We start from the raw sequence: 22,672 nt of genomic DNA, 5'->3' as shown, positions 1-22,672 counted from the left end.
GCCGCCGGGCTCCCCGTGCCCAGCGGAACAAAGCCGCGGCTGTTTGCGGAGGGCAGCGCGGCCAGCGGCCGGCTCATAATGAGGCCGGTGCCGGCGGGGGTCCCGGCGCCAGCGGGGATCCCTGGGATGCTTCCCACCGTAAATCAGCCTCGCCGCAGCCCGGGCTCTGCCGGAGGGGACACGACCCGGGATCCTTTCTCTGGGCCCTGCGGCATCGCCACAGCTGCTGGGCGCCCCGAGCCCGCCGGGGTCCATCCCGAACCTTGCCGGGATCGTCCCCACCCACCCGAGATCCATCACGACCCCACCCACCCGAGATCCCTCACGACCCCCGCCGGTGTCCGACCCTCCCCGACTTCACCCTGAGGCTGCCGGGCTCCATGGCGACTTTCCCGGCCTCCATCCCATCTCTGGCCGGGTCCATGCCCACCCTGGCCGAGCTCCGTTCGGTGGCTCGCTGCGGTGGCTCTGTGCCCGCTGCTGCGGTGCCACGGGGCCCGGTGGCCGCAGCAGCCCCGTGACCGGCACCCGCCGGTGCCCGTTACTCACGGCCCAGCGCTCCGGCTCTGCAGTAACTCGGTAACTCGGCCAGGGGCCCGGCGGCACCGAGGAGCTCCGAGCGGCGCCGGAGATGCCGGGGCGTCCCCGCTGACCCCCGCCCTCCTGCCCGCGCTGCGCCATTGGCACAGGAGGGATGCGGAGCTCTCCGGGACGCGGCCCCCACCCCCGCGGGACGCGGAGCCCTCCCCGGGACGCGGAATCGCCGCCGGTGCTCGCGGGCCTGGCCCGGGAGCGCTCCCGGTGCCCCCTTTGCCGGTACCTTTGAGGGAGGCGATCTCGTGGTGGATGCCCCGCGCCCCCTCCATGGCCGCCCGCACTCCCGCACGCTGCCGGCCGGTCCCGCAGCCCCGGGGCGGGTCCGTCCCGCCCCTCCGGCCGCGGCCCCGCCCCGCCCCGCCCCGCCGCCGCAGCCCCCCGCCCCTGCGGCACCGACACCGCCCCCCCTCCGGCGGATGGGACCGGCCCCGCAGCCCCCAGGGCACGGCACGGCACGGCACGGCACGGCAGAGACTCCCCCGATCAATAACAGCACACCAGAGACCCCCCCCATCAATAAGAGCACAGCCTCCCCCCCACCCCAGCACAGCCCCCTACCCCTCACAAGCACGGCACAGACACGCACAGCACAGCACAGACCCCTCCCAACCAGTGTGCTCCCACCTCCCAGACCCCACCCAGCACAGCACAGATACCCTCCCACCCAGCACACACCGTGCCCCCCATGCCCAGCCCCTTCCCATTCCAGTACAGCCCCCCCAGTTCCCCCCATTTGGGCCATCCCCGAGGTGTGGGGGGGTCTCAGTCCTGCCCTGCCAGCAGTGCTGGGTGGGGGTCAGTCCCCGAGGGGGGCAGGGGACCCCCCCAGCTGGCACTGTCAGCACTGTCTGGGGCCAGCCAGGCCTCAGGCTCAGCTCTGCATGGCCACAGCAGGCCCAAAGCCAGCCAGGAATGGCCACTGTACTGTGGCCACCAGCCAGCCCAGGGGACACCAAGGACTGTGGTATGGCCACCACACTGTGGCCACCAGCCAGCCCTGGGGACACTAAGGACTGTGGTATGGCCACCACACTGTGGCCACCAGCCAGCCCTGGGGACATGAAAAGGGGCTGTGGCACAGCCACCACATCGTGACCACCAGCCAGGCCTGAGGACACCAAGGACTGAGGCATGGCCACCGTGCTGTCACCACTGGCCAGCACCGGGCACATCAGAAGGGACTCAGCACAGCCCCTCCACCACAGCCACTGGCCAAGCCCTGAGCCCCAGGGACACCAGGAGGGACCCAGCACAGCCCCTGGTCAGCACAGCACAGCCACCCCCGAGCCCTGGGGACACCAAGCAGGACCCTGACACTGCTACCACACCCTGACCACTGCAGCCAACATCCAGTCTCTGAGGAGAGACGGCAGAACAGCCACCACAGTGTGGCCACCACCCAGCCCCAGGGACATCAAAAGGGGCTGTGGCACGGCCACCACAGTGTGGTCACTGCCTGCCCTGCGGACACCAAGGACTGTGGCATGGCCACCACATGAGGCCACCAGCCAGCCTTGGGGACATCAAAAGGGACTGTGGCATGGCCACCACACTGGGGACACCAGCCAGGCCTGGGGACATCAGAAGGCCACCATACTGTAGCCACCATAGCTGGTGGCCACCACACTGGAGACGCTGGCCAGCCTCCAAGTCCTGGGGACACCAATAGGGACACCAGCAGGGACGCCAGGAGGGACACCAGGAAGGACACCAGGAGGCACACCAGCCAGCCCCCAAGCCCTAGGGACACCAGGAGGGACTGTGGCACAGTCACCATAGTGCAGCCACTGGGCCACCATCCACCCCCAGGGACACTGGGAAGGACTGTGGCACAGCCACTGCACTGTGGCATGGCCCCTGTGACCCCCAGCCATCTCAGGGACCCTGGCAGGGACACTGGCATGGTCCTCACCCCAAACCCTGGTGAAGGGCCAGGGTGTCCCAGGGCCCAGCTGTCCCTCACAGGTGACAGAGCATGAACACCGTGCCAGGCCTGGTGACAATGTGACAATGACAGTGGTGATGATGGCAGTGGAGACAGTGTCCTCCAGCCTGGTTTCAGTGCCCACCAGGCCCTGTGCCACATTAATGGCTCCAATAAAGGGGGCACAAGGTGCTTGGCACCCATTTCACTTTGGGATCCCAGCACCCTCGGTGTCCCCAGCCCCACGCCAGGGCCACCACAGCTCCTCCAGCCCTGTCTCACGCGTGGCAGAGTCCCTGGCAGCGCGGCTGCTGGGTCCCCTGGGCTCTGGGCCTCAGGGATGGCACGTGCCAGCCGCTGGCAGGGATCAGCAGCCCCGATGGGCTCCGTGCCCACCCTGCTGTGTCACCGCCGCTGTGTCACCCTGCCCGGCTGTGCTGGCTCAGCCCTGACATCACCAGCCCTGCAGACAAACTGCCCTCGGGCCACTGAGCCACCGGGCATCCACAGCCAGCCCTGGCCAGGGCAACAAACCCATCAGCACCTGGCAAGGGGGCACAGGGACCCCCAGTCTCGGTGCCCTGCTGGCATCCGGAGAGGTGGGACTGTGCAGTGACACCAAACCTCTGTGCAGTGACACCAAACCCTCTGGCACTCTCTGAGGAGTGACACCGAGCACAGCTCGTGTCCAACAGCACCAAACCCTGGCACCAAGCAAGGTGGGGTCACACGGTGACACCAAACCCTCTGCCACTCACTGAGGAGTGACTGCATGGGGACACTAAGCCCAGCCCGTGTCCAAAACCCCAGCACCAAGCAAGGTGGGGGTGACACCAAACCCACCAGCACCTGGCAAGGTAGGACAGGGACCCCCAATCTAGGTGCCCTGATGGCACCCAGTGAGGTGACACTGTGCAGTGACACCAAACCCTCTGTGTGGTGACACCAAACCCTCTGGCACTCACTGAGGAGTGACACCGAGCACAGTCTGTGTCCAACAGCACCCAACTCTGGCATCAAGAAAGGTGGAGTCACAAAGTGATATCAAACCTGCCAGCACCTGGCAAGGTGAGGTGACACAGTGACAGCAAACACCTGGTCCAGGACCTACAGCACTGAACCTGCCAGCATCTGGAGAGGTGGGACCACAGTGTGACACTGGACCTGCTGGCATATGGTGAGGTGGGAGCAGAATGACACCAAACTCCCACGTCAGGACCCACAAACCCAAATCCAGCAGCACCTGGAGAGGTGGCACAGCACGGTGACAATGAACACCTGCCAGCACCCAGAGAGGTGGCACAGCACGGTGACAATGAACACCTGCCAGCACCCAGAGGTGGCACAGCACGGTGACAATGGACACCTGCCAGCACCTGGAGAGGTGGCACAGCACGGTGACAGTGAACCCCTGCCAGCAGCTGCCAAAACGTGTGCCACCCCTGCCGGTGGCACCCGGGCCGTGCTGAGATCTGCCAGGCTCAGACTTGCCGAGCCGCTCCTGACAGCACCAAGTGCCCCAGGGTCCCTCAGCTGGGGGACATCGGGACAGTGCCACAGCTGCTGGTGACACAGGCAGGGACCGCAGGCCGTTCCCAGCACCCCGACACCGGGATGCCCCTCTGGGGGAGCAGCCAGACCCCCCGACGGGCGGGACCCCGCAGCGGGGACAGCTGGGACCCCCGGCTCGGCCCGGGGGGGCTCCCCCCGCACGCAGCACCGCTCCCATGTAAGGGCATGGCCGCGGCCGCTGCCGCCCCACGCCGCGACACCGGGGCGCCCTCGGCCACCGCCAGGCACCGGGGGCACGGCCGGGGCCAGAGCCACCTCCCGGCGCGGGGCTCACACCCCGGGATGCCACCGATGTCACCGATGTCACCAATGCCACCGATGTCACCGATGCCACCAAGGCCACCACCGATCACCGGCGCTCCACCGCGCCCTGACCACCCTGAGTGTCCCTTCCGCGCCCCCCCAGCCCCCCGGCAGCCCCTGTGTCCCCAGAACATTCCGATGGACCCCCCCGCCCCACCATGCCGCCCCCGACCCCTCCGGCCGCTCCGGGGGTCGCGGGCAGAGCCCCCCCAGCCCCCCGAGCCCCCCGAGCCCCGGTGAGGGCAGTGACCCAGGGGGTCCCCGCGGGGTCGGCGCTGCCGGGCCGTGTCCCCCGCCCCCCCCCCGACCCCCCCGGGCCGGCCCCCCCGGCCGTGGCGGGGCTGGCGGTGCCCGCCGTGCCCAATTATGGGAATGAGCGGCCGCGCTCCCCCGGCCCCCCCCGCGGCCGGCGCCCCTCGGCGCCCCCCGCCCGGCCCGACTGGGGTGGGGGTCCCGTACCCTTGTAGCGCTCCCGCACGTCCTCGTAGGCCTGGATGAAGTCCTGCTCCTCAGGCTCGGGAGGGGGCCCGGCGGCGGCCATGGCGGCGGGGGGCGGATTTGGGGGGGCGAGGGCGGGGGCCGGGGCCGGGGTCCGGCGTGCCGGGGGTGTCCGGCGTGTCCGGCGGCTCGGCGGCCCCGCACCCCGCGGCCGGGCAGGGGCACGGGACAGGGGACGGCGCAGGGGACGGGACTGGGGACGGGGCGTGCCCCCGCCCAGCCCTTTAAAGGAACCGCCGGACACCGCCCCGAAGAGCGGAAACGGCGCCCACGGGCACGGCAATGACCCACGGGCACGGCACCGACCCACGGACACGGCACCGAGCCACGGACACGGCACCGTGGGGCAGAGCACCCCACGGGGCAGAGCACCCCACCGGGCACGGGGCATGGAAAGTCCTCCAGGCCCCCCAAAGGGGTCACTCGGTGCTGGGGATGTGCCACTGCCCGAACCCCGATAGTGCTGACCCCGTCCGTGGGGCACCCACGGGTGCCCAGAGGAGAACGAGGGGTGTGTGATAAGGGACAGGGGTCGCAGGTGATAGGGGAAAGGGGTCGCAGGTGATAGGGGACAGTGTGGGGCTGGGGTCGCAGGTGATAGGGGACAGTGTAGGGCTGGGATCACAGGTGGTGAAGGATGGGCTGGGGGTACCCAGTGCACCCCACAGCCGGCTCAGGGACTCCCCCGATTCGCACCCCGACATCCCCCCCTCGCTCGAGGGGCAGACCCGGCGCCCACTCCCCTGCTGAATGCTCAGCCCCTCTCAGAGACCCCCGCGTCCCCTCCGGCTGGGGACAGGGACATCACAGCCCCCGGATTTTTAAAAACCGAGGGATTTTCAAAGCTCCGTGTCCCAGTGCCACCTGAAGGGCACGGCCCCACCGCGGCCCCCAACACCCCCCCCTCGGAGCGCAGTCCCGGCCGTGGGCGAGCTGAGGGGGGGTAGGTACACACACCGGCCCCATGGGACGGGGCATCGTCATCCCTAAAAATAGACATTAATGCCCCGAAACTCGAGCGGGGACAGCGCGGGGGGGTGAGGGGGGGCGGGGAGGGAGGGAGGCGGGGAAGGACAGGGAGGTGGAACGGAAATAGCCGGGGGGAGGGCTCTGTGCCGCGGGGGGGCTGAGCGATCTATGGGGGGGAAACGCTGAGCATTTTATGGGGATGCGCTGGCAGCTGTGCGGGGACCGCATGGCACGGCACAGCTCGGCACGGCACGGCACAGCTCGGCACGGCATCCTCCATCGCGGCTTCACTCCCTCGACCTCAGCACAGCTCCCAGCGCTGTGTCACCCCTCGATGTCCCGGCCCCCGTGGGACCCCCACGGCATCGCCCCACTGGCCTCCAGACACCGCCGACCCCTCCATCCTGCTGAGCACGGGGTCACGTCCCAGAGACCCGGACACATCCCGACCCCCGACACCCCACAGCGGCTCATTCCGAGCCCCCCGACACGGCCGGACCCCCGTGAGACCCCCACGGGCCTCCAGACACCGCCGACCCCTCCATCCCCCCGAGCACACCGAGTACCCCAGGTCACGTCCCAGAGACCCGGACACGTCCCCGCCCCCCCCGGCCCCCCTCAGCGGCTCATTCCGAGCCCCCCGACACGGCCCGACCCCCTCGACACACCCCGGCCCCCCGGACGCGTTCCCGCCCCCGGGCCGTACCTGCGATGCGGATGACGGCTCTCTCGGCGGGGTCCAGCACGGTCCCGTTGCCCGCGGCCGCCTTGGCGCGCTGGGAGCGCTGGTGCTTGCCCAGGTTCCAGGGCAGCGTGTCCCCGGCGCCAGGCGAGCCGCTGCTGCCACTCGAGCTCTCCTCCGCCATCGCCGCCGACCCCGGCTCCTGCGACAGAGGGACGGCGTCAGGGACCCCCGGTACCGGGCATCCCCTGCACCAGGGACCTCTGGCACCGCCACTTCCTTCTCTATCCCTTCAAGGACCCCCGGTACCGGCACCATCGCCTTCGTACGCTAGGGACCCCCGGTACCGGGACCACTGCATTCGAACACTACGGACCCCCGGCACCGGGTACCAGGGACCTCTGGCACCGCCACCTCCTTCCTTCTCGCTTCAGGGACCCCCGGTACCGGGGCAGCAGGGACCCCCGGCATGGCTACCGCCCCCTCTCTGGCTTCAGGGACTCCCGGTACTGAGTACCAGGGACCCCCGGCACCGCCACTGCCCCCCTCTCGCTTCAGGGACCCCCGGTACCGGGCACCAGAGACCCCCGACATCACCACTGCCCTCTCTCTTGCTTCAGGGATCCCCGGTACCAGAGCACCAGAGACAACCGGCACGGCCATCTCTTTCCCTCTTGCTTCAGGGACCCCCGGCGTCACCACTACCCCTCCTTCTCCCTTCAGGGACCCCCGGTAACGGGCACCAGGGACGCTCGGAACCTCCACCTCCTTCCTTCTCCTTTCAGGGACCCCCGGGCACCGGGCACCAGCGGCCCCCACACCGCCACTGCCCCCCTCTCTCGCTTCAGGGACCCCCAGTATCAGAGGACCAGAGACCCTCGGCACCGCCACTGCCCCCCTCTCGTTTCAGGGACCCTCGGCACCAGAACACCAGGGATCCCTGGCATCGCCACCACTCCCCTCTCCTTTCAGGGACCCCCGGTACCGGGCACCAGAGACCCCCGACATCACCACTGCCCTCTCTCTTGCTGCAGGGAGCCCCAGCACCGGGCACCGGGGACCCCCGGCATCGCTACCGCTCCCCCTCTGGCTTCAGACACCCCCAGTACCAGAGCACCAGAGACACCCGGCATTGCCACCTCCTTCTCTCTCTCTTCAGAGACCCCCGGTACCGCCGACCCCGGCTCCTGCGGCAGAGAGGCGGTGCTAGGGACACCGGGACCGCAGCACCGGCGGCTCCCGGTGCAGCGCCCGGCGGAATCACCGGAACCCCTCGGGACAGCCCCGGGAAAGCGGCGTCCGTGCCGAGCCGGGCCGTGCACGGCGCTGTCGCTAGGGACACGGTCCCCACGGGGCCACCAGGGCGAAGGGATGGGCAGGGAGCGGCGGCGATGGCTGGTCCGGCACCGGGAACTCGCCCGCGGTGCCGCCGCAGCCAGGTCGCTCACGGGAAGAGCAGCCGGACCGAAGGCGTGGGAGACAGGACCGCACCGGGGCAGCGGCCAGGCCGGCTCGGTGTCTCGGAGCGGCCGCGGGGTTCGGCCAGGGTTCGGCCAGGGTTCGGCCGGGGTTCGGCCGGGGTTCGGCCAGGGTTCGGCCGGGGTTCGGGCGGCCCGCGGGGTCGGTGCCGGTTACAGCCCCTCGGTACCGGGAGCGCTCCCAGGGGAGCGGACGGAGGCTGCCGGTAGCGATGACTCCGTGATGCCGGCACCTCCGTGATCCTGCCCCCTCCATGCCGGCACCTCCGCCATCCCGCCTCCATCATCCCGGCACCTCCGTGATCCCGCCCCCGCCATCCCGGCACCTCCGCCATCCCGCTGCCTCCGCTCTGCCGGCATCTCCGTGATCCTGCCCCCAGCATCCCGACAGCTCCGCGATCCCGGCGCCTCCGCTATCCCACCGCAGCCCCGGCGCCACCGCAGCCCCGGCACCGGCTCGGGCTTGTTCCCCGGGGAGCCGGGAGCACCGGGCGTTTGCCGCGGCCCAGGCGCCATTTGCAGAAGCTCCGAACCCCGGAAAGTCACCGGGCCCAGCAGCACCGGGCCCAGCACCGGGACCCACCGGCATCACCGACACCACAGCGCTCGGCCCTCCCGGCGCCCTGGGACCCCGGAGTGACCGACATCACCGGCGCCCCCAGACCCACGGGCATCATCGGCGCCCCCAGACCCATCGGGCATCACCGGCGCCCCCAGACCCAGGGCATCACCGGCGCCCCCAGACCCACGGGCATCAGCGGCACCCCCAGACCCTCGGCATCACCAGCAGCCCCAGACCCATCGGGCATCAGCGGCAGCCCCAGACCCACGAGCATCACCGGCACCCCCAGACCCATCGGGCATCAGCGGCAGCCCCAGACCCACGAGCATCACCGGCACCCCAGATCCACCGACACCACCGGCACCCCCAGACCCATGGGCATCACCGGCACCCCGGCAGTGGGGTGGGCGTGGGGAAGAGCTGGGGGGCCGGCGTAGGGGGCAAAGTGAGGGGGAGCAGGCGTGGGCGGGCGTGGGGCACAGCGCAGTGCCAATCCTGAGTCAGCGGCTCCATCGCCCACATCCCCCGAGCAGCCCCTCCGCCCCAGGCCTGGCGCCGCCTCCCCGCACCGCAGGGGGGTCACAGGGACCCTCCTGCCCCCAGACTCGGGTCTCAGCACCCAGACTCCGGTCTGGGCACCCAAACACCCCTCGAGCCCCCAGCACAGCCCTCCCGCACCACCCTCCACGCCGCAGCCCCCCCTCCCCTCCAGCCCTGCCGCAGCCCCGCAGCATCCTCCAATCCCCCCTCACCCCCGCCGCTCCCGGCCCCACGGGGGAGTGGGCGAGAGGGGTCCCACGCGCGGGGACTCACCGAGCGCCACGATCTCCGCCAAGACGCGCCGGGGGGGCATGACCGGGGGGGGAAACGGCGCCGGCACCGGGAGGGCTCCGGAGGAGATGCGGCACCGGCGGGGAGCACCGGCACCGGTAGCGCGGGGGCTCCGGGGGAAAATGGCCCCGGGGGCTCCGCCCGCACCGGCACCGGCTCCGGCTCCGGCTTCGCGGCAGGGGCGGGGCGGGGGGCGGGCAGCGGGGGGCACCTTATCGCAGCGCCCCACCCTCCACAGCCGCGCACCCCGCGGGGGAGGCACCCCCGGCACCCGGCGCGGGAAGGATTAACGCCGACCAGTGCTTCCAGTACCGCAAGAACCGGGGGCCAACCCCGGCCAGTGCTCCCAGTACAGTCAGAACCAGGGGACAGCACCGGCCAGTGCTCCCAGTACAGCCAGAATGGGGTTCCAACCCTGACCAGTGCTCCCAGTACAGCCAGAACCAGGGGCCAGCCCTGACCAGTGCTCCCAGTACAGCCAGAATGGGGGACCAACCCCGGCCAGTGCTCCCAGTACAGTCAGAACCAGGGGCTAACCCTGACCAGTACTCCCAGTACAGCCAGAACCCGGAGCTAACCCCGGCCAGTGCTCCCAGTAAAGCCAGCACGGCACGGGTTAACTGTGACCAGCGCTCCCAGTACGGCCAGCACGGCACGGGTTAACTGTGACCAGCGCACCCAGTACACTCCGTACGGAACAGGTTAACCCTCCCCTGCACACCCAATCCGCAGAGGATTAACTCTCCCCAGCACATCCAGTATGGAGAGGGTTAACCCCGACCAGCGCTCCCAGTTCCCTGGGCAGGCAGGGGTTAACTGACCAGTACACCCAGTACATCCAGTCCGGAGAGGGTGGCTGTGACCAGCACACCGAACGCGGAGAGGGTTAACCCTCCCCACTGCAACCAGTGTGCAGAGGGCGAACCCCGCCCAGCGCTCCCGGCGGAGCCGGTCCCGCCCCGCGCTCCCGCAGGGAAGTCCCGCAGCCGCTCGGCACCGCCCGCCCCGCTGGGCGCTCAATTGTGGGCCCAGCACCGGCCCAGAACCGGCCCAGCACTGGCCCAGCACCGGCCCAGAACCGGCCCCAGCACCGGCCCAGCACCTGCCCAGAACCGGCACAGCACCGGCCCAGCACCGGCTGCATCACCGGCCCGGAACCGGCCGCATCACCGCTCACCGCTGGCCCATCAGCGGCACGTCTGACGGCGGCCGGCTGCCTCATCCAGAGCCCAGGGGAGTGCGGTGCCGGAGGGCTGAGATGGGAGCCCTGGCACGGCCCTGGCACGGTGCTCACACCCTGCCGGCCAGCAGCCTCTCTTCTGGCCGGAGAACAGAGCACGGCTCCAGCCACCAGCGCTGCAGCAGGATGGCTGGGGAAGCTGGGGAGCCGCGGATCCCCTGAGCGGAGATGGGATTGGGGACGGGGATCAGCGCTGGGAGCCGGGGCTGGGAACCGTTGCCTTAATCCAGAGCTGGTGCTGGGAGCCAGAGCTTGCTGCCAGGTCCCGAAGCTGGGGCCGAGAGCTGGAGCTGGAACCAGGAACAGGAGCTGGTACCAGAAAAAGGCGCTGGAACCGGAAAAAGGAGCTGGAACCAGGGGCTGGAGTGGAACCAGGAGCAGGAGCTGGTGCCAGGAACCGGAGCCGGGACCGGGAAAAGGAGCTGGAGCGGAGAGCAGGCGTGTGTGCAGCCCCCCAGTGCGTGAGCACGCCTGGGTGTGGTGGACACGGGTGGACACGGGTGTGTCCAGCCCCGGCGGCTGCAGTCATGCTCTGGTTCAAGCACCGCAGTGTGCACAGAGAACACACCTGTGCACAAGCACACACGCACTGGGGGGGTCTCGGGGGCTTCAAAGACCCCCGGTGCCCCCCGCCACATCCAGTTCCTGGCGTAGCACAGTCCCCCGACCCCCAGCCCCATCGGGGCCATCGCGTGCCGAACTGACCCCGACAACCCCAGCACCACCGCACCCACCCCACGGGGCGCAGAGACCCCCGAGCACCCCGGAGCGGGGAGGCGAGAGGACCCCCGGGACCCGACACCGGGGCAGCGCCGAGGTCGGGACCCTGTCCCGGTCCCTCTGTCCCCTCCGTGGTACCTGCCGTGAGGGGCTCAGCCCCCCGCCCGCTCCCGCTGCGGCCGTACCGGGGCTACCGCTCGCTCCGTCCGTCCGGATCCGGTGCTGGCGCAGCCGCTCCTTCCGCGGTCATGTGCCGGTGCCGGCACGGGCGCAGGGAGCGGATCCCCAGGCCAGAGCCGGACAAAGGGCCCTTTTCAGCCGCGCTGGGCCCCGCGGGCCCCTCGGCGTCAGGGGACAAAGGTCCGGCACGCTTGGCACCGGCAGCGCCGGGCACTCCCCGCCCGGGGCACCCGCGGGGCGCGGGGCACCGGACTCTGCAGAGGGGGTGGGCGTGCGGCCAGGACCCCTCCCGCACCCCCGACCCTCCGGGCTCTCACCTCCACCCGCCGGCGCTCCGCGGGGAGCGGGGCTGGCGCCACGTGCGCGGGGCTGGCACGGCTGGCACGGTGCCCGCCGGGATCCCAGCGCTGGCACACGTCAGCGGGGCTGGCACACGCCGGCGCGGTGCCACCGCACCCTGCCCGGGAGCTGCCCGTGCCCGCGGGGCCGGGGCCGCTGGTGTCACCCTTGTGCCCACTCCCTTGTGCCGCTGGTGTCACCCTTGTGCCCACCCCATGTGGGCTCCCCAAAGGGGCGCGGGAGTCACCGAAACCCCCAGCCCTGCCCTCACCCACCTGGGGCACCTCAGCGGGCAACAGGGCACACTGGGCACCCCCGCCTCACCCTGCTGCTGTCTGCTGGAGGGTCTCACCCGGTGGGCAGCAGTGCTGGCAGCACTGCCCACGGCGGAGGCACTGCCCACACCCACAGGGTGGGCACCGGGGTCCCCCCAGCACAGCCTGGGGTGCAGGGGGGCAGAGGAACAGGCAGGGAGCAGGGACAGAGCAGGTGAGGAGCAGGATGGATGCAGCTAGGGTGCAGGGAGGAGGCAGGTGGGGAGCAGGGAGGAAGCAGGGAGCACGATTCAGGTAGAGAGGAGATAAGAAAGGTGGGGAGCAGGTAGGGAGGAGGCAGGGTGCAGGTGGGAAGCTGGAAGGGTGCAGGGAACAGGCAGAGGTGCAGGTGTGGAGCAGGGAGCAGGTAGGAAAGAGACAGGGAGGAGGGAGGAAGCAGGGAGCAGGTGAGGAGCAGGATACAGGTAGGGAGGAGGCAGGGAGCGAGTGAGGAGCAGGATGCAGGTAGGTGCAGGCAGGGAACAGGTGAGGAGCAGGAAGGATGCAGGGAACAGGCAGAGGTGCAGGAGTGGCCAGGTTCAGCCCTCTGGCGGCCCAGAGCCACCGCCCAGAACAGACACCTCATTGGGGGACACAACACCCACACACAGCCAGGCTCCTGCCTGACCCCACTCCCAGTGCTCCCAGTTGGATCTGGGACCTCATCGACTCCAGTCCCAGTGACCCCAGTTGGGTCTGGGACCTCATCCACCCCAATGCCAGTGCTCCCAATTGGATCTGGGACCTCATCGACTCCAATCCCAGTGATCCCAGTTGGGTCTGGGATCCCATCCACCCCAATGCCAGTGCTCCCAGTTGGATCTGGGACCCCATCGACTCCAATCCCAGTGACCCCAGTTGGGTCTGGGATCCCATCCACCCCAATGCCAGTGCTCCCAGTTGGATCTGGGACCCCATCCACCCCAATGCCAGTGCTCCCAGTTGGGTCTGGGACCCCATCGACTCCAATCCCAGTGAGCCCAGTTGGGTCTGGGACCCCATCCACCCCAATGCCAGTGCTCCCAGTTGGGTCTGGGACCCCATCCACCCCAATGCCAGTGCTCCCAGTTGGGACTGCGACATTCCCCCTATTTCAATGCTCCCCATTGAGACTGGAACTTCCCCTCCCCTCTCCCAGTCCCCCCTCAATCCCAGCCATGCAAAAGGCTCCAATTGATTAAAAATTCCAAATTTTATTTTTAGTTTTATTCTAAATTTCACTGGTGTCACACAGGTGACCCAAAGTCCTCCTGCCCACCTCCTGCCCTGGCATGAGGGTGCCCAGGAGAGCCCCCAAGTGAGGATCTCCCCACTGTGAGCTCCTGGGCAGGGCAGGAACATCCCTGCAAGCCTTGAGCCCCCGGACACCATAATCCCCACTTTGGCACCAGTGCCAGGGGACGCCGAGAGGATAAAAAGGGGTCCTTGCAGCAGAGCCCCTCCCGGGGGGCTCAGAGGGGGCCCCCGTGGTGGCTGCGGCAGGTGATGAGGTACTGCGGGTAGGCCTGGGTGTCGTTGAAGATGACGAAGATGTCGGGCTGCCGCGGGTCATCCACCACGCTGTGGTAGCGCTGAGGTGCCCCGGAGCCCTCGCGCGGAGGGGGTGCCCGCAGCCCCCGCCGCCCGGCCGTGAACTCCCCGGTCAGCACCTTGGCCATGAAGATGAACTTGGTGCCGTCGGCGCTGGGGGGGGAGTAGCGGTCCCGCGCCGAGATCGCCGCGCGCACCGCGAAGTAAACGCCGCGGCCGTAGAGCGTGGCTGCAGGACGGGCATCAGCTGGGGCACGGGGGGTGTGCCAGCGGCACCGGGAGCACATCGGCACCCTGGGGGCCACACCGGCACCCAATTCCACACTGAGAGCTCCGTGCCCACCTTGAAAACCCCTTCCCATGCACCTGTGATCACCCTATTCCTGAGCAAATGGCACTGTGCTCACCCCACCACCCCATTCCACACCAAGGGCACTGTGCCCACCTCACCACCCCGTTCCACACTGAGGGCACCGTGCTCAACTTGGCACCCCCTTCCCATGCCCCCATGATCACCCTGTTACTATGCAAATGGCACTGTGCCTATCTCACCACCCATTCCACACCGAGGGTGCCATACCCACCTTGGCACCCCATTCCCATGCACCTGTGATCTCCCTGTTCCTGTGCAAATGTGCCCACTTCACTATCCCTTTCCTACACCAATGGCACCCTGCATACCTTGGCATCCCATTCCCATGTACCCATGAGCACCCTGTTCCTGTGCAAATGGCACCATGCCCACCTTGGCACCACCACCTTGGCCACCACCCCCTTCCCATGCACCCATTATCACCCTGTTCTTGTGCAAATGGCACTGTGCCCACCTCTCCACCCCATTCCTACACCAATGGCACCGTGCCCACCTTGGCACCCCACTCCCATGCCAATGGCACCCAGTGCCCTGTTCTCATGGTGCTGTCAGCATCATGCCCACATGGACACCCTGTACCCATGCCAATATGACCCCGTGGCCCCCCTGGTGCCCTGTTCCCATGCTGATGGCACCATGACCCGCCTTGGTGCCCTGTTCCCATGCTGCTGGCACTGTGTCCCCCTTGGTGCCCTGTTCCCATGCCAATGACACCGTGCCTGCCCTTGGTGCCCTGTTCCCATGCTGCTGGCACCATGCCTTCCTTTGGTGCCCTGTTCCTGTGATGATGGCAGCGTGCCCGCCCTTTGTGCCCTGTTCCCACACCAAGGGCACCCCTGGTCACCCCCCATGCGCCCGGTGCTCACCGTTCTTCCCACAGAAGCTGCGGTTGAAGCCGTGCAGGCAGATCTCGCAGCTGGAGGCCTTGGTGGTGCCGTGGAAGAGGACGCGCTCCACGGTGGTGCCGGCGGCACAGGCCCGCTTCACACTGCCCTTCTTCAGCTGGTATTGCTTGTACAGCACTGGATGGATCAGCTTCTGCACCTGTTGGGCACCTCCGTGTCAATGCTGCGCCACGGGGACACCCTGGGGGTCCCCCGTGCCCAGCCCCACCTGCACAATGCTGATCTGGCTGTGCAGCTCCTCCAGAGTGCCGCAGAAGTGGCGCACCGTGTCAGCGAACTCCTCCGAGTCCTCAGCCAGCACCATCAGCCGCACCTCCTCCTCCAGCCCAGCCACCTCTGGCCCTGCCAGACACGGATAAAGCCCTGGTGAGTGTGGGCACAGCGAGAGGCACGGCTGGCCCCATGGCACCCACACGCACCAAGCAGGAAGAAGGCGCTGTCCAGCGGGGGCTGGCTGCGGCAGACGGGCACGGCGCGGGCACTGCCGATGTCAAACTCCTCCATGCGCTCCAAATCCACGGTGAAGGGCCGCCCATCCAGCACCAGATCCAGCCGGCGCTCCTGGCGCGACCAGGCCTGCTCCAGCAGTGCCGCTGCCTCGGGGGCATAGGGGACAGCGGTGCCAGAGGGGTCCCAGCGGACCCAGTGCGCGGTGGCAGTGGTGGCAGTGGGGTCAGCGGTGACAGTGGTGGCAGAGGTGGCACCGTGCCCCGGCGGTGGCAAGCGGTGGAGCAGCAAGGCGAGCTCTTGGGCAGCCAGGGCCGTGTACTCGGCGAAGCCGCGCAGCGTGGCGGTGTCACCGCGCAGACTGAGCTGCACGGTGTGCCGGCACCGCAGCAGCGCCAGCGCGCAGCGCCCGGCAGCTGGCAGTGCCCGCAGCCGCTCGCTCGCCACGTCCTGCGCCCGCAGCCGCCCCGCCAGCGCCCGCTCCAGCTCCCGTGCCGCTGCCGAGGCGTCTCGCTCGGAGGAGCAGAACAGCGTCACCCGTGCCACGTCCGCTGCCAGCAGCGCCTCCTCCAGCGAGGCCTCCTGCGCGGCCAGCAGGCTGGCATCCTCCTGGGCCTGCTCCTGCTCCTGCTCATGGCTGTAGGAGCTCAGGGACAGAGCGGTGGCACGCGCCAGCTCCTCCTGCTCGTGCCTCGTGTGGTCCATGGAGTACTGGATGGCCAGGGCCATCTGCACCTCCTCATCCTCCTCCTCCTCCACGCCAGTGTTTGACAGCAGCTCCTTGGCACCATCACCACCGGCTGCACAGATGAACGCGGCGTTGGGGTCCCACTCGTCACCAGGGAGGGTGTCAGGCCACGGGTCGGGGCTGCCACGGCCGTCGGCGTCGCTCGGGCGCAGTGCTGCCAGCAACTCCTTGATCTCCTCTGTGGGAGCAGCGGGGTGTCAGCCATGAGGCCCCACCACCACGTCCTGGGGAGGACCAGCACCTGTGGCCTCCTCATCCCACCGCAGCACCCACAGAGCGGGCACCAAAGTGTCACCCTCGCCCCTCACCTGCGCTGGAATGGAAGCCGTGGTCACCCCCATCACCATCACCATCACCATCAGCAGCGGCATTGTGGCCCTCAGGCAGGTCTTGGTGCCAGGAGCGTGGCTGGGGCTCCCTGCTTGGGGGCAGCAGCTCCTCCAGCTGCAGCTGTGGGGATCAAGGGTGGCATCACCAACGCTGCTGTGGCACGGCAGGGACCAGCACAATGGCACCCGCTTGCCAGACCCCTCCCTCCCCACGAGGCTGCACCTGGGGATCTGGAGGGCTCCAGGGTTCACCGTCCAGCTGGATGGCGCACTGGAAGCGGCTCTCCAGCTGCTGCAGCAGGCTCTGCCCAGCCGGGTCCCGCAGGAAGCGGGCAACGCCGGGGAAGTGCAGGGTGGTGGGGTGTGAGGCCACAGAGTCCAGCAGGCTCTGCAGGAAATCTGCCACAGCCTGGCACCGGCCCAGCTCCCCGCTCACCTGTCAGCAGATGGGCAAAGGGTCAGCACCTGGGCACCAGCACCTGCCCAGCTCCCCACTCACCTGTAGGCAGCGTGGGCAGCACCACGGGGCTGGCAGCCCCTGGCAGCAGGGTGTGCTGTGAGCACGGGGAGGTGGGGGTGCAGCAGAGACCCCTGCCCACACCTGCCTGCACTGCTGCCTGCACCTGTCTATACCTGCCTGTACCTACCTGTACCTCCCTGCTCTGCTGCCTGCACCTGCCCACACTGGTCTGCACCTGCCTGTACTGCCCACAGCTGCCTGCACCTGTCTGTACCTGCTTGCACCTCCTTGAACTGCTGCCTGCACCTGCCCACAATCCCATCTGCACCTGTACCTGCCTGCACCTACCTGCACCTCCCTGCTCTGTGGCCTGCATCGGCCCACACTTGCCTGTACCTACCCACACCTCCCTGCATTGCTGCCTGTACTGCTGCCTGCACCTGCCCACACCCCTGCCTGCACCTACCTGTACCTCCCTGCACTGCTGCCTGCACCTGCTTCCCCCTGCTCATGCCCCTGCCTACACCTGCCTGCTCACACCCCTACCTACAATTGCTTACACCTGTCTGCACCTGCCAGCACCCCTGCCTGCACCTGTCTGTACCTGCCGACACTCCTGCTTGCACCTGTCCACACCTACCTGTACCTCTCTGCACTGCTGCCTGTACCTGCCCAGACATGTCTGCACCTGTCTGTATCTGCCCACACCTGTCTGAACCTGTCCACACCTACTCGCATCTCCCTGCATTGCTGCCTATACCTGCCCACAATCCTGCCTACACCTACCTGCACCTCCCTGCACTGTGGCCTGCACCTGAGCACATCTCCCTGCACCTGCCCACACCTGCCTGCACCTGCCCGCACCTGCCTGCACCTGCCCGCACCTGCCCACACCTGCCTGTACCTACCCACACCTGCCTGCACTGCTGCCTGCACCTGCCCACACCTGTCTGCACTTGCCTGTACCTGCCTTCACCTACCTGTACCTGCCCACACCTACCTGCAACTCCCTGTACTGCTGTCTGCACCTGGCCACATCTCCCTGCACCTGTCTGTACCTGCCCACACCCGTCTGCGCCTGCTTGCACCTGCCCACACCTGCCTGTACCTGCCCACACCCCTGCACTCGATGCTCTTTAAGGTCTCTTCCAACCTAGTCATTCTGTGAATTCCACAACTTCTCCTCCCCCTGCCTGCAGCTCACCCGGAAGCCAGAGATGTCCCCCCCCTCCAGTGGCAGCAGGGACACTTCGGGGACGCTGCTGAGCACGTCCTGGTAGTGCTGCTGCAGGTAGCGCACGGCTCCCGGCTCCGCTGGCACCAGCGCCTCGTCCTGCACCGACGCTGCTGACACCGGCTCTGGCACCACCACCGACATGGGCCTGGGGGGCTGGGCCCGGCTGGGCACGGCCCTGAGCTCCTCTGTGTCCTTGTCCCCGCTGGGGAAGGCGTCTGGGGGCTGCCCCGGCCCCGGGTGTGATGTTGGCACTGTTGGCGCTGGCGCTGTGTCCGGTGTGGGGTTCGTGTGTGCCACAGCAGGGTCTGAGGTTGGCACTGAGTCCAGCGGGCAATCTGTGTCCAGCAAGGGCTCCCTGAACAGCAGGGGCTCCGTGTAAAGAGGAAGGGCTCTGTCCAGAGCAGGGACAGCGTCCAGGGGCACGTCCGTGTTCTCCTCCAGCAGCTCCAGGAAGGGAAAGTGGGGGGTGAGCTCCAGCACTGTGTCCTGCAGCCGGTGTGGCCTCCGCAGCACCCGCTCTGCGGCTGTGGGGACACAAGGATGGGCAGCTGGTGGCACAGAGCGGCTCCCTGTGCTCCTGTGTTCACCCTGTTCCTGTGCAAATGGCACCGTGCCCACCTTGGCACCCCCTTCCCATCCACCCATGATCACCCTGTTCCTGTACAAATGGCACTGTGCCCACCTCACCACCCCTTTCCACACCAATGGCACTGTGCCCACTTTGGCACCCCCTTCCCATCCACCCATGACCACTAGTCTCTGTGCAAATGGCACTGTGCCCACCTCACCACCCCATTCCACACTGAGGGCATCGTGCCCACCTTGGCACCCCATTCCCATGCTCCCACGATCACCCCAATCCTGTGCAAATGGCACCGTGCCCACCTCACCACTCTGTTCTCTCACCAAGAGCACTGTGCCCACCTCAGCACCCCATTCCCATTCCCCCATGATCACCCCAATCCTGTGCAAATGGCACCATGCCCTCCTTGGCACCCCACTCCACACCAAGGGCACCGTGCCCACCTTGGCATCCCATTCCCATCCACCCATGATCACCCTGTTCCTTTGCAAATGGCACTGTGACCACCTCACCACCCTATTCCCGCACCAAGGGCACTGTGCCCACCTTGGCACTCTGTTCCCACACCAATGGCACCATGAGCACCTTGGCACCCCCCCATTCCCATGCACCCATGATCACCCTGTCCCTGAGCAAATGGCACCATGCCCACCTCACCACCCCTTTTCACACTGAGGGCAATGTGCCCACCTTGGCATCCCATTCCCATACACCCATGATCACCCTGTTCCTGGGCAAATGGCACCGTACCCACCTCACCACCCCGTTCCGGCACTGAGAGCACTGTGCCCACCTTGGCACCCCATTTCACACTGAGGGCACCATGTCCACTTTGGCACACCATTCCCATCCACCCATGATCACCCTGTTCCTGAGCAAATAGCACTGTGCCCACCTCACCAGCCCATTCCACATCATGGGTACTGTACCCACCTCACCATCCTGTTCCTAGACCAATGGCACCATGCCCACCTTGGCACTCCATTCCCGTGCCCCCACCATCACCCAGTTCCTGTGCAAATGGCACCGTGCCCACCTCACCACTCTGTTCCCACACAAAGAACACCATGCTCACCTCCCACCCCATTCCTGTGCCCCCATGATTACCCTGTTCCTGTGCAAATGGCACCCTGCCCACCTTGGCACCCCATTCCTGCAACAAGGGCACTGTGCCCACCTCACCATCTCTTTCCACACCAAGGGCATCGTGCCCACCTTGGCACCTCATTCTCATGCACACATGATCAGCCTGTTCCTGGGCAAATGGCACCATGCCCACCTCACTACCCTGTTCCCACATCAAGGGCACCATGCCCACCTCACCACTGCATTTCCATGCCCCCATGATCACCCCAATCCTGTGCAAATGGCACTGTGCCAACCTCACCATCCCATTCCATACTGAGGGCACTGTGCCCACCTAGGCACCTCATTCCCATGCACCCATTATCACCCTGTTCCTGTGCAGTGTGCCAGTGTGCCCACCTCACCACCCTGTTCCCGCACCAAAGGCACCTTGGCACCCCATCCCCATGCGCCCATGATCACCCTGCCCCTGTGCAATCAGCCCTGGCTCCCTGGCACCATGCCCTCACCTGCTGGCTCCTGGAAGGTGACGATGGCCCCGTGCCCCCCTGGCAGCACCCGCACGTCGATGACATGGCCGCCGTCGCTGCGCCGGTTCTCAAAGTAGAGCTCGAGCAGGTCCCGGCCTAGCGCCATCCCCGATGCCCTCACCCGCACTGCGGAGCTCCGTGGTACCCGCAGCAATGCCAGTCCCCGCCGCCGTGCCCGCTGCTCCGCCGATGCCAACTCTGGGGCACGGGCAGCGCTGGCACCGCGTCCCCACGGCCCTGCCACTGCTCCCACCATGGCCGTGCCACTGCTCCCACCATGGCCGTGCCACCGTGTCCCCATGGCCATGTCACCACCTCCACCATGGCTGTGCCACCGCGTCCCCATGGCCATGTCACTGCCTCCACCGTGGCCATGCCACCATCCCTGCCATGGCCGTGCCACTGTCCCCGCCATGGCCCTGCCACCGCCCCCACCATGGCCATGTCACTGCTCCCACCATGGCTGTGCCACCACCCCCACCATGGCTGTGCCACCCCCACCACCATGGCCGGGCCACCACCCCCATGGTGCTGTCATGCCCAGGGCTGGGCACCTGGCAGAACCCGCGCCCCAAAATGCCACCCTAGTGTCCCCCCAAGATCATCAGCCCACTCAACACTCCCACCCCTGGCACCAGGGCACCTGGCAGATCCCATACCCCAAAACACCACCCCGGTGTCACCCCCAGACCCCCCAGCCCATCAGCCCCCTGGTCCCCAATACTCCCACCCCTGACACCAGGGTGCCCAGCAGAACCCATGCCCCAAAATGCCACCCTGGTGTGTCCCCTAGACCCCCCAACCCATTAGCATTCAAGCCCCCCAATACTCCCACCCCTGGCACCAGGGCACCCGGCAGAACCTGCACCCCAAAATGCCACCCTGATGCCCCCCAGTGTCCCCAGTCCCACCTGGGGGGCTCAGGGGCTCCTGCAGGCGCAGAAGGCTCCAGCCGGGCACCGAGCCCTGGCACAGGGTGACAGTGCCAGGGGACACCCCCAGCAGGGTCCCCAGGTGCTCGGGGGGGGTCCCGGGCTCCAGACCCCGCAGTAGCAGGTGGGAAGGGTCCCAGGGGGGGGCCGGGCGCACCCCCAGCTCGGCCCCCCCGAGCCTGTGGCTGCCGTGGGCCAACACGTTCTGTGCGTCTGGGGAGGGAAGACAGGGTCACTGGGGGCTCACCCAGCACCCCTGCGACCCCCGGGGGCACAGCACTGCTCACCAGTGCTCCCAGTGGGGCTGGGAACCCCCACACCTCATCCCAGTGGGGCTGGGATCCCCCACACCCCATCCCAGTGGGGCTGGGAACCCCCACACCCCATCCCAGTGCTCCCAGTGGGGCTGGGATCCCCCACACCCCATCCCAGCGATCGCAGTAGGACCGAGACCCCAAATCCTATCCCAATGATCCCAGGGGGACTGAGACCCCCAAATCCCATCCCAGTGCTCCCAGTGGAACCGAGATCCCCAAATCCCACCCAGTGCTTCCATTGCAACTGAGACCTCCAAATCCCACCCCAGTGCTCCCTGTGGGACCGTGACCCCCAAATCCCACCCCAGAGCTCCCAGCTGAACCGGGACACGCCCCCCTGCCCACGCTTACCCTGGGGGTCTTCGAAGGTGAGGAAGAGGAGCGGCCCGAGGCGCTGACAGCTCTGCACGGGCCCCCCACCCGAGCGCCGCCGGCTCTCGAAGTACAGCACCAGCAGCTCCTCGGGGGCGTCGGGGGGCACCCCCCGCACCTCCAGCACCCCCCCGGCCATCCTGGGCCACACACAAGTGTGGGTCTGGGTTCCTTTACGCCCCCTCCCCCCCCAACCCTCTGGGACGCCCCGTGACCCAAGCCCCCTCCCCAACTCCCCGTTCGTGCCCCTCCCCGGACCGAGAGTCCCCTCGGCCCCGCATCCCCGGGGCGGGACCCCTCTTTAGCCCCGGGACCCCCGCCCCAGGGCGGGACCCCCCGATCGCCCCGCACCTCCCCAGCCCCGTGGGGGTCTCACACCCTCCGACAGAGCCCCCCCAACCCGCACCGGATCGGGACCCCCCGATCGCCCGGGACCCCCCCAGCCCCATGGAGGTTCCACACCCCCCGGCAGGGTCCCCCCACACCCCGCGGGGCAGGGCCCCCCACGCACCGGACGCTGCGAGGCTCCGCCCCGGCCGAGAACAGAAACCGAAACGGGACCAAAACGGGAAGGGGAAGGGCGGGGGGCGGGACCGGGGTGGGGACACGGGACA

General features: G+C 68.1%; 1 protein-coding gene across 2 annotated transcripts; it reads right to left on the bottom strand.

The window, feature by feature from the left end:
* Positions 1-13,394: 13,394 nt before the first annotated feature.
* Positions 13,395-22,663, bottom strand: PARP10 (poly(ADP-ribose) polymerase family member 10). 2 transcript variants are annotated; one of them, XM_074559173.1, is made up of 11 exons: positions 22,570-22,663; positions 22,038-22,198; positions 21,349-21,582; positions 20,417-20,635; positions 18,206-18,762; positions 16,765-16,977; positions 16,521-16,662; positions 15,437-16,390; positions 15,226-15,359; positions 14,979-15,156; positions 13,395-13,968 (listed from the first exon to the last, which is right to left on the bottom strand). In XM_074559173.1, exons 2-11 carry the CDS (start codon positions 22,195-22,197, stop codon positions 13,661-13,663), a joined length of 3,099 nt encoding a protein of 1,032 aa, XP_074415274.1. In that variant the 5' UTR covers position 22,198; positions 22,570-22,663; the 3' UTR covers positions 13,395-13,660. The 2 variants fall into 2 exon arrangements, with proteins under 2 accessions (XP_074415274.1, XP_074415280.1); XM_074559179.1 differs by having other exon boundaries at positions 13,707-14,033.
* Between the last annotated feature and the right edge of the window lie 9 nt (positions 22,664-22,672).

The sequence above is a fragment of the Zonotrichia albicollis genome, chromosome 1 (assembly GCF_047830755.1).
Source record: "Zonotrichia albicollis isolate bZonAlb1 chromosome 1, bZonAlb1.hap1, whole genome shotgun sequence".
Taxonomy (NCBI): Eukaryota; Metazoa; Chordata; class Aves; order Passeriformes; family Passerellidae; genus Zonotrichia; species Zonotrichia albicollis.
The sequence above is the reverse complement of the archived record's forward strand: the minus strand, read 5'-3'. Positions and strand labels throughout refer to the sequence as shown.

Coding starts and splice junctions, on each gene's coding strand:
- PARP10 (XM_074559173.1), bottom strand. CDS start 22,197: ATGGCCGGGGGGGTGCTGGAGGTGCGGGGGGTGCCCCCCGACGCCCCC. Junction 16,391..16,520: donor CGGCTTCCATTCCAGCGCAG/GTGAGGGGCGAG, acceptor CTGCTCCCACAG/AGGAGATCAAGGAGTTGCTG. Junction 13,969..14,978: donor CAGCTTCTGTGGGAAGAACG/GTGAGCACCGGG, acceptor CCCGTCCTGCAG/CCACGCTCTACGGCCGCGGC.